Genomic DNA, 12,199 nt, shown 5'->3' with positions numbered 1-12,199 from the left:
TATTTTGAGGTATAGTTTCATATTTCTGATATTTAGCAATATTTTAAGTAGAATAGTTTCATATATCTGATATTTAGTAATGTTTTGAGTTAGAATAGTTTCATATTTCTGATATTTAGTAATGTTTTGAAGAATACTTTCATATTTCTGATATGTAGTAATGTTTTGAGGTAGAATAGTTTCATATTTCTAATATTTAGTAATGTTTTGAGGTATAATAGTTTCATATTTCTGATATTTAGCAATATTTTAAGTTGAATAGTTTCATATTTCTGACATTTAGTAAAGTTTTGAGGTACAATAGTTTCATATTTCTGATATTTAGTAATGTTTTGAAGAAGAATCGTTCAATATTTCTGATATTTAGTCATATTTTGAGGTAAAATAGTTCCATATTTCTGATACTTAGTAATATTTTCAGGTAGAATGTGTTTAATAGGACTTGGTAGACTTTGTGTGTTTGTGTTGTGTGATCTTTGCGAAGCTAATAAACTGCTCAAATAGTTTTTTTATATTTCAAGTATTTTTTTTCTTAACTATTCAATTATTCCCATAATAAATCCACAGAGGTGTAAAACATCCAAAAAGGTAAAACACACATATTGTAAAGTCACCTCAAACAAGCTCATTTATTGTGTTGTTGTTGTTGTGCAGCACGGCACAAACATGTGTTATCATACAAAGTGTGCATGGTGTATTTACATGTGACACCAATACAACACACACTCTAAACGTCATCCTGTCATGTGTATCACCATCTTAAAACAACTTTGGGTGTGTCCAAACTGCAACCTGGGGGCCATTTTCAGCCCAAAGTCATTTTTTATTGTTCTTCAGCATTTTGTAAAAATAACAAATTATAAATTAGCTTTTTCCATCGATCACACCTGGCTAATATGTTAGCTTAGCATTTCTTGTTTTTACAATATTTAATAAAGGTGTACCAAACCTGTTTTTGTAGCGCAATTTTCGTTCCCAGTCAGTGCACATTTAGGCGAGGAACAGGAAGTGTGCGTCATGTCGGCGCGTGCGGCAAAAGTTAACCACGTCACTTTCCTACTTGCCGGCAGTTTTTCCCCCAAAAAATTTAGTTTTAACATTTCACCATTTTTTGGTTCGCCAAAGAATTGACAACAACCTGAAATTAAAGACAAGCCCACTTTAAATTTAAAATCAATTTTATCCATCAACATTGTTCATTATTGAAATCTGAAGCTGCCATTTTCCTCTCAATTTTGACTCCACATTATCACGTAACTTCCAACATCATATTGTTATCCGAACAATTTGAATGCACATGCTTTATTTTTGTCATGTTTTTTCACGACTCAAAGTGTTAAAGCTGTAGTAATTTGATAGGTTTGTGCTGACAGGTTAAGCATTAATACAGCAGGAGTTTTAGCCAGCTAGCTCGCTAGCGCTAAAGAAACTCTATGGTTAGGTTCTTGCTGGGGAACATTTATTTTGAAATACGTGATTAAAGATAAGTTAACATGATTGTTGAGTTATTAATATTGTACTTTAGCCAGTAAAATGTACTACAGATAAACTTTTACTCTAGTATTTTCATTGTGGCTATTGTACTTTTTTTTTTACTTTGTTTGTAAAACTCATTCCAGATCAAAAACTGAGGTTTTTTATTCCTTGCTGTAGTGAAAATTAATGGAAGTGAGACTTAAAAAACTGAAGTGTGTAGCAAAGCGCGAGGACTCCGTAGTCCTAGCTAGCTAGCTAGCAAGTGCGATAAACTTTTACTGTTGTATTTGCATTGTAGCTCTTGTACTTTTTATTCCAGATCAAAAGCTGAGCGGTTTTATGTTTTTTATTCCTTGCTGTAGTGAAAACAAAAAGAAGTGAGAGGTAAAAAACTGAAGTGTGTAAAAAAGCGATAGCGCTAAAGAGATTCTATGTTTAGCTTCCTGCATGGTACCGTTTCTGTTGCGATTAAAGATCAATTAAGATGAATGTTGAGTTATTAATATAGTACTTCAGCCAGTAAAATGTACCACAAATCAAAGTTTACTACTTTCTTCGTGAAAGCCGAGCAGTTTGATGTTTTGAGTGAAAATGGGAGGTAAAAAAGTGCAGAGTCACTCCTGCTTTCAACATACTCACGGTACTTCTTGGACTGGGAGTACTTCCTGTGAGCTTTTTGTAGCCAATCAGGAAGCAGAAGAAAGTCATTTCCGGGAAAAGGCACAATAGGAGGAAGTTTGTGTCAAAATCAACACTGCTAACGTGCTAGCTTAGCTCCCCTCAGAGGCCCTGCTAGCTAGCGCGCGTGTTCTTGTGACAGAGGGGGCGTGTCCAGCCCGCCCATCAAAACGTGCGTCAGTGGACCGCCCCATTGTAGGACTTGGCGTAGGGGTCAAAGTCCAGTTCCACGAAGGCGGCCGAGGAGGGCTGCTTGTAGAGTGGGTTGGAGGCCTGCGGGACACGAAGTGCAGGCGTCAGACGCGGCCGCCTCTCAGGCAGGGGTCCTTCTTGCCGCACACTTACCACCTCGTAGCGTGCACGGGAGCGAGCGCTCTGGAAGCGCGCAAACTCCCGGCGGTCGTGCACGGTGATGACCATCTTCCAGGCGGCCAGCAAGATCACGCCCACCAGCAGGATGCTGCCAACCACCGCTAGCAGGACCATCAGCGCGTCTGGACCGCCGGAACACTCTGACACATCATCGTCATGGTTACGTCACATGGTAGTAATAATACAATACTACTATTTCACCTATATTAGAATAAGTCAAAAATACTATACACTAGTTATAATTAAACACAACACTATATTAAAATAAATATAATTAATTACAACACTATATTAAAATACATACTATACACTAATTATAATTAAATACAACACGATTGTAGCTGAGATAGGCTCCAGCGCCCCCCGTGACCCCAAAAGGGAATAAGCGGTAGAAAATGGATGGATGGACTATTTTAAAATAAATAAAATACAGTAATTATAAATACAACACTATTAAAACAAATATAATGCACTAACTATAAATAAATACAACACTATATTAAAATAAATAATACACAAATTATAAATACAACACTATAATAATAAAACACATATAGTACACTATAAAACACTAGAATAAAATAAATACAATACACTAATAATAATTAAACACAACACTATAATGATTAAATGTTATACACTAATTATACATAAATACAACACTATATTAAAATACACTAATTATAATTAAATACAACACTATATCAAAATATGTATAATACACTAATTGTAAAAAAATACAACACCATAATAAAATATATATAATACACTATAATAAAGATAATACACTAATTTTAAATGAATACAACACTACTTTGATTAAATATAATACACAAATTATAAATAAATACAACACTATATCAAAACAAATATTTAATACACTAATTATAAATACATACAACCCTATATCAAAACAAATATAATACACTAATTATAAATAAATACAACACTATAATAATAAAAATACATATATTACACCATAAAACACTAAGAATAAAATATATACAATACACTAATCATAATTAAATACAACACTATAATGATCAATATAAAACACTAATTATAAATACATACTACTTTATAATAGAATAAATATAAAACATCATTAATACAATACTATATTAAAAATAAATAATACACTTATTAAAAATAAATACAACACTATAATGATTAAATATAATACACTATTTATAAATAAATACAACACTAATAAAAAATAAATATACAAAAAACAAATACAATAGATACAATAAACTAACTATAATTAAGTACAACACTACAATGATTGAATAAATATAATACTTTTTTTTATAAATAAGTACACACAAAAATAAGTATAATACACTAATTATAAATAAATACAACACTATAATAATGAAATAAATAAAATACACTATAAATAAATACAACACTTTCATAATAAAATACATCCAATACACTAATTGTAAATAAATACTAACACTAGAATAAAAAATATAATACACTATAAAAAAATACAATACTCTATAATAATTTAATGTTACATATTAATAGTACTCTACATACTGTAATAATTTCATGTTACATATTAATAGTACTCTACATACTGTAATAATTTCATGGTACATATTTAAATTAGTACTGTTTATACTATGATGGTATTGTATGATCATTTTATGTGATGTATTAATAGACTTAGACATTAGACTTAGACAAACTTTAATGATCCACAAGAGAAATTGTTCTGTATATAGTACTGTATATATACTGTACATAAGAGTACAGTATATACTTTATGATAATTTCATGTAATATTTATAATATTGGATATAAACTAATATTTGAATGTGATATTAAAACTGTATATACTGTATGATAATTCTATTAAATATATATTTAATCAATAAAAAATTATAAAACAAAATAAATATTGTAATTTATGATGTACTGTATAAAGTAATGTATCAACAACAGTTGTGTGTGTGTGTGTGTGTGTGTGTGTGTATATATATATATATATATATATATATATATATATATATATAATATAATATTTTAACATAATAGTTTTGTACAATTTTATAATAATTTAATGTAACATTTATAATATTGTATATAATAATTACATGTGATATATTAATAGTACTGTATATATTGTATAGCATTTGAATGCTATTCATATAAATACAAAATGTAATATAAAATGTATAATAATTGAAGTTGATAGTTATTATAGGTTTGTAGATTTGATTTGTTCAGGTAATTTTGAGCGAGGTTAGTATTTGTTTAAGTTGAGTGGTAACGGTGATCAATAAATCCAAAATGGACCAATCAGGACGTGCGTACCTGCTTCCTTCAGCGCCGTCAGCACCGCTCGTCCGCTGGCGTGCTCCAAGTACGTGAACTTCATCACGCAGTCGTCGTCTGTCTTGTAGACGCACAAGACGGCGCCCGGCTCCTCAGTTTCTACCAGACACAACATTAGGTACACCCTCATCGTCTTCATCTTGCCACGTTCTCACATTTTATAAACCATGAGAAAGGTTCTTTCATGGATGAAATATATACAATAAGTGAAATGTTGAAAATAAAATATGAATACATGGGGAACATTTTTATGGGTTTACAAAACATGAATATTAATGAGAACAAATAATACATACAGGAAGTTAAAATTCAACCTTTTATGGTCATGTCATCACAAAATCTCCTTATAATTAACATTAATCTGCAGATGTTGTTTATTCCATGTTTCTTTGCAAAACACAAGATGTTGCTTTACTCAACTGCAGAGAGTAACTTGTAGTTATGACACGGCTCGCAGGTCACATGCTAACTAACCTCGCTTCATTGGCAACATTTGAAAGTATATTCTTCATATTTATATTTAACATGTCACACTCAACAGCACCTCCTCTGGTTGTAAACAAGAAGTGCAACCCTCAATTGTGTCAATAAACAATGATTAATGATAAATAATCATGAACCAATGACTAATGATAATCACGCACCAATGATTTATGATAAATAATCATTAACCAATGATTAATCAGAAATAACAATTAACCAATGATTAATCAGAAATTATCATTAGCACATGATTAATCATAAATAATCATTAACCAACGATTAATCATATATAATCCTTAGCCAAAGATTAATCATAAATAACAATCAACCAATGATTAATCATAAATAATCATTAGCCAATTATTAATCAGAAATCATCATTAACCAATGATTAATCATACATAATCATAACCAATGAATAATCATAAACCAATGATTAATCATAAATAACAATTAGACAATGATTAATCATAAATAATCACGAACCAATGATTAATCACAATCATTAACCACTGATTAATCATAAAAAATTATTAACCAATGACTAATCAAAATAATCATTAACCAATTCAATAATCATAATTAACCAATGATTAATTATTAATAATCATTAGCCAATGATTAATCATAATCATTAGCCAATGATCAATCACAAATAATCATTAGCCAATGATTAATAATAATGATTAATAAATCATGAACCAATGATTAATGATAATCACAAACCAATGGTTAATGATACATAATCAAAAACCAATGACTAATCATAATTATTAACCAATGCCTAACCATAAATAATCTTTAACCAATGACTAATCATAAATAATCATTAACCAATGACTAATCATAAATAATCATTAACCAATGTATAATCATAAACCAATGATTAATCATAAATAATAATTAGCCAATGACTAATCATAAATAATAATTAACCAATGATTAATCATAAATAATCATTAACCAATGATTAATCATAAATAACCATTAGCCAATGATTAATCATGAATAATTAATAATCATAAATAACATTAACCAATTATTAAGCATAAATAACAATTAACCAATGGTTAATTATACATAATCATTAACCAATGAATAATCATAAACCAATGATTAATCATAAACAATTAACCAATGATTGATCATAAATAATCATTAGTCAATGATTAATCATAAATAACCATTAACCAATGATTAATCATAAATAACAATTAACCATTGATAATCATAATCATTAGCCAATGATTAATCATAAATAAGCATTAACCAACGATTAATCATAAATAATCCTTTGCCAATGATTAATCATAGATAACAATTAACCAATGATTAATCATAAATAATCATTAGCCAATGATTAATCGTAAATAAACATTAACCAATGATTAATCATAAATAATCATTAACAAATGATTAATCATGAATAACCATTAACAAATAATCATAAATAACAATTAGCCAATGATTAATCATAAAAAAAATCATGAACCAATGATTAATCATAAATAGTCATGAACCAATGATTAATAATAAATAATCATTAACGAATGATTAATCATGAACCAATGACTAACCATTAATTAATCATGACCCAATGAATACAAATTATTAATCAAAGACCTAAAATAATTTCAAATTTATAATACAAAATATAAAATAATTTTAAAATTATAAAATAGAATGAATACATTGAACAGTAATAACAGTAATAAATGCATTATATATTGTATAATATAATGTTTAATGTTTATGCAAAGGCAAATTAATTCCCTCTTTTTTTAGAGGATTAATAACGTTTATTTTTAGAATTTTAGAAAATAAATACAAATATTTGTATTATTATGACTTGAGGAGACAAAAGATGTTTCATATTTCTTCACAGTTGACCTGCATAACGTGGATTATCTTAATTTAATTTACTGATTGCAGGAAGCATGCAAAGATTGTTTACTCACTGAGAGCGTCCACTGTGACTATTTCATCCTTGCACACGCGCTGCTGACACGTCTGGTTGTCTGACGGATGTCCCGACTTGAGCAGATGACACTCCACGCATTCTCTGCAGGAAGAAGTTTCTTTCAAAATAAAATCACTTCTTTGAACATGTCTGAAATGTGGCCCTTGACATGAAGCATCACTCTTGTTAGAATCTTTGAGGACACAACAAAATGTTGTAAGACACTGATCACCTCCTAGGGAACATCAGTAGTCTGTTCCAGGGTCAAACTGTGTTTGAAGTCACATTTAACATCATTAACTTGTCATACAAGTGTAAAAAGAAGTGAACCACTGTTTTTATATTTTACTTTGTACAGCGTTGTTTTAATGTACAGTTTATACTTGTTTACTATATTTTATTGAGTTTTTATATATACTGTTTACTATATCTTAGTTTATATATATATATATATATATATACACACTATTTACTATATCTTATTGAGTTTTAATATATATACTGTTTACTATATTTTATACAATGTTTTTATGTATATACTGTTAAATATGTTATACAGTTTTTATGTATAAACGGTTTACTTCATTGTATGCATAGTTTACTATATTTTGTACATCGTTTTTAATGTATACATTTTCCTATATTTAATACATAGTTTTTATGTATACACTGTTTACTAGACAGTATTTTATACATAGTTGTTTATTGTACGGCATATATATCGTTTACTAGATTTTATACATATATATTTTATGTACGTTTACTAGATTTTAAATATAGTTTATGTAGAGTATTGTTTACTAGATTTTATATATAGTTTATGTAGAGTACTGTTTACCTACTCAGTGGCCTAGTGGTTAGAGTGTCCGCCCTGAGATCGGTAGGTTGTGAGTTCAAACGAGTCATATCAAAGACTATACAAATGGGAGCCATTACCTCCCTGCTTGGCACTCAGCATCAAGGGTTGAAATTGGGGGTTAAATCACCAAAAATGATTCCCGGGCGCGGCCACCGCTGCTGCCCATTGCTCCCCTCACCTCCCAGGGGGTGATCAAGGGGATGGGTCAAATGCAGAGGACAAATTTCACCACACCAAGTGTGTGTGTGACAATCAGTGGTACTTTAACTTTTACTAGATTGTATACATATATACTTTATGTATGTTTACTGTATTTTTTATTTAGTTTATGTAGAGTATTGTTTACTAGAGTTTATATATAGTTTATGTAGAGTACTGTTTACTAGATTGTATACATATATATTTTACATATGTTTACTATATTTTATATGTAATTTATGTTCAGTAGAGTATTGTTTACTATATTTAATATATAGTTTATGTAGAGTACTGTTTACTCGATTTGTTTGAAGTGCATACTGTTTACCATCTTTATTCCTACTTTTCTACGTATACACGTGTATTTCACAACTTTAGTGTGCATGTACCTTTTGCTGTCGCAGGCGTCCGGGCAGGTGGGGCACTTTTGGCAGGCGTCCCCGAAGGCGCCGGGCTGCGTGCACTGGCAGCGCCCGCACACGCAGTGGCCCCGCCCGCTGCACAGCTGCCCGTCGTCGGCCACGCAGGACGCCGTCTCCGTGGAGCAGTTGCAGTTGTCCCCCACGTAGCCGGCGTGACACTTGCACTCGCCGCAGTGGCACTCGCCGTGACCTGACAGGAAGACAGGCGGGTTGCCATGACTACCTTCGTCTCACCAGCAGGGGGCGGTAATTAAACGTGAAGGAAAGTGGAGCGACTGTCTAAAAGAGTGATTCTCATCTAATGGTACCCAAAGAAACACATAATTAAATATTTAAACACAGTGTTACTGTTCAAACTGTGTGTAATATTAAATCAACTGTCATTTACTGTTGGAGAGCAAAGAAAGTTTGAGAACCACTGATCTAAAAGTGTGCCTACTCTAAGAGTCAAGGTGCAGTCCCGCCCTCTTCGTGGTCAAACCATGTAAGCTTCGCACCTTATATTTAATACTTTTACCTTACATTTATCTTCTATATTCATTATTTTACCTTCTTCTACCTTATATTTACTACTTTTACCTTCTTTTTTATCTTGTTTTACCTTATATATTTCTTATTTTACCTTTTATTTACCTTCTGTTTACCTCATGTTAACTTCTATTAATTACTTTTACCTTCTATATTCCTTATTTTACCTTTTATTGACCTACTCTTGTGTCGTTTAACCCCATTTACCTTCTTTTTTCCTTATTTCACTGTCCTTTATCTTGTTTCACCTTCTTGTATCTTGTTTTACCTTTAATTAAATTATATTACCTTATGTTACCTTGTACTTACCTTTTACGGTCTTTTATGTTTAACTTGTTTTACCTTCTGTTATGCGGTCTGTATTTGATACATTTTATTAGTTACACTCATTAACAATTAATCAAAGAAATATAATTTAAATCCAAGCTTTTCTTTAATCGTATTAATCAATCATTGTTTTCATTTTGGCCAAAGCGGCACAACTGCACCAAGTTTTGAGGACAATCGGTTAAATCACAGTTTTGTGTTAGTGGTGAGAGCACACCAAGGGAAAAGCAGAATGGATGCATGCTTGTTGTTGAGCATTTGAAGTCAGTTGCTAACAAAATTGACGGCTCCTGGCCATTTTGTGGCTTTCTGCAGTCACTTTGCATGTTGTCTTAAGTCTGACTTCCACTCCTAAGAAGAGGGATTGTCTTACTCAGAGGAAGCTGGACGAGACCGACGCTTTGTGGCGTGCAGCCTGTCCCCGCGGACTCCAAAAAGTGACGCTATCGCCCAAACCGCTGCACTTCATGGCGAAGACTTACTGACACGGGGAGGATGGCTGCCTCTCCAGCACAAATAAAACATCCAATAAAAAAGCGTGCAGGATTTAGTCACTTTATGGTCTCACACGAGGTCAAGAAACCTAAAATAAGTCATGGAGACTAGAGATCAACAATATGTTTTTTTTAGGGTCGAAACCAATACCGATTATTATATAAGGCCGATTACTGATATTTTGAGCTGATATTGATGTGCAGTAAAAGTTATTTCAACATAAATAGTATCAGCTGGACAAACTTGAAGTTTTTTTTAACGAATTGGGAGACAAGTAGCAGCGCTACTATTGTGTTTAATTTAGCAGCAAAACAAACACCTTTATTACGCGTGTCTAAGAAGAACATCAACATTTGCTTTTCAAAATATGGCAAATCTCCTGAAAATGTGTAAAAATAAAACATTTCCCAACATCGCCATTTACTCAAGTTTAGACAATTTTATAGTAGTTTATGGATTTCATTCATTGTAAGGTTTCCTTGTTAGGGACCCTGAAATATTGCCAACATTTCAATAAAACCATTTCTGGTCTTCTTCACGTAGATTACAGCTGAGACATTTTTAATCTGGCAGACAATTCTTCCTGTATGTTACATAAAGTATGAGAATGTGTGAGCGGCTGCTTGCTCTTCTTTACTTACTGCATTTTCCCAACTGTAGAGCGCACCGGTGTATAAGCCACACTCACCAAATTTTAGATCTTGTTTCCCATATATTAGCTGCATTGGACTATAAATCGCAGATAAATACGTTGTGAGATTAGGTATTTACACAGAAATATTCTGTAAATGTTTATTTAGATACCATAATTGTTTCCAAACGGTGTCTGTAACACGGCAGTAAAACGGCTGATCAAACAAAACAGAAGTCATCGTCATGGACCCACTAGCTGCGCAAGCTAGTTGTCCAATCAGCTAAACAGACTCAATAACTCCATGGTGATGTTTTGGTGAATTTACTGAGGAATTTTTGAAACTGAAACAATTAAAAAAGAATGCCATTGTAAGTTAATAATAGTATATTAGCTAATGCTAACAATGCTAACTTCATTACATTACGATAGCACGTACAAATAGGCATGAAAACACTCCTACAGACATCACACATGGGACCGTTTAGTAAGTAAGAATTGTTTTAGTTATATTGTAAAACTTACAAACAGTGTTTGGAGTGATGAATGAAGAATCCATACGAGTAGAAACGTTACAGACGGCTAGATGACTGAACGGCAATTCTATTTCCAGTTTTGAAGAACTATATAGAAGGACACTGCAGCACATCCAGTGAGTGAACCCGTCGAAAAGATGCCGCCATAGCACAAACAATAAAACACTTTTTGTATTTGCTAGTTTTTAATTTTTTTATAATTTGTATCATGCTGTCAGCAAAGAAAAATCCATAAATTGGCCGCATCGTCTTTTAATAAACTTTTTGGTATCGGTGGTAAAAAAAAAAAAAAAAAAGGGCCTGGCGAAATTTGAGTTTCAGTTTCACACATGGGACAGTTTAGTAAGTAAAAATTGTTGTAGTTATATTGTAAAACTTACAAACGTTGTTTGGAGTGATGAGTGAAGAATCCATACGAATAGAAACACTGTGGACGGCTAAAAGACGGAATGGCACTTCTACTTCCTGTTCAACGCTTTAGACAGCAGGAAACACTTGTAGGAATTCAACCAGCAGCAGTGAGCAAACTTGTCAATAAGATGGCGCCACAGCACAAACAAAACACCATTTACCGTATTTTTCGGAGTATAAGTCGCACCTGCCAAAAATGCATAATAAAGAAGCAAAAAAACATATAAGTCGCACTGGAGTATAAGTCGCATTTTTGGGGGAAATTTATTTGATAAAACCCAACACCAAGAATAGACATTTGAAAGGCAATTTAAAATAAATAAAGAATAGTGAACCACAGGCTGAATAAGTGTACGTTATATGAGGCATAAATAACCAACTGAGAACCTTTCTGGTATGTTAACGTAACATATTATAGTTAGAGTCATTCAAATAACTATAACATATAGAACATGCTATACGTTTACCAAACAATCT

At 31.7% G+C, this 12,199-nt stretch overlaps 1 protein-coding gene across 1 annotated transcript in view; it reads right to left on the bottom strand.

Annotated features, from left to right (window-relative positions):
- Nucleotides 1-602: 602 nt before the first annotated feature.
- Nucleotides 603-12,199, bottom strand: part of itgb5 (integrin, beta 5) — a 61,314-nt gene continuing 49,717 nt past the window's right edge. Inside the window, exons 12-16 of the mRNA XM_061970937.2 lie at nucleotides 8,762-8,984; nucleotides 7,314-7,417; nucleotides 4,852-4,971; nucleotides 2,500-2,666; nucleotides 603-2,427 (exon numbers count right to left, since the gene is read on the bottom strand). Coding sequence (XP_061826921.2) covers nucleotides 2,332-2,427; nucleotides 2,500-2,666; nucleotides 4,852-4,971; nucleotides 7,314-7,417; nucleotides 8,762-8,984 — 710 coding nt within the window. The 3' untranslated portion in view covers nucleotides 603-2,331. The remainder of the gene's footprint in view (nucleotides 2,428-2,499; nucleotides 2,667-4,851; nucleotides 4,972-7,313; nucleotides 7,418-8,761; nucleotides 8,985-12,199) is intronic.

Source organism: Nerophis lumbriciformis, linkage group LG13 (assembly GCF_033978685.3).
Source record: "Nerophis lumbriciformis linkage group LG13, RoL_Nlum_v2.1, whole genome shotgun sequence".
NCBI classification, from domain to species: domain Eukaryota; kingdom Metazoa; phylum Chordata; class Actinopteri; order Syngnathiformes; family Syngnathidae; genus Nerophis; species Nerophis lumbriciformis.
This window is presented reverse-complemented; position numbering and strand designations above follow the sequence as displayed.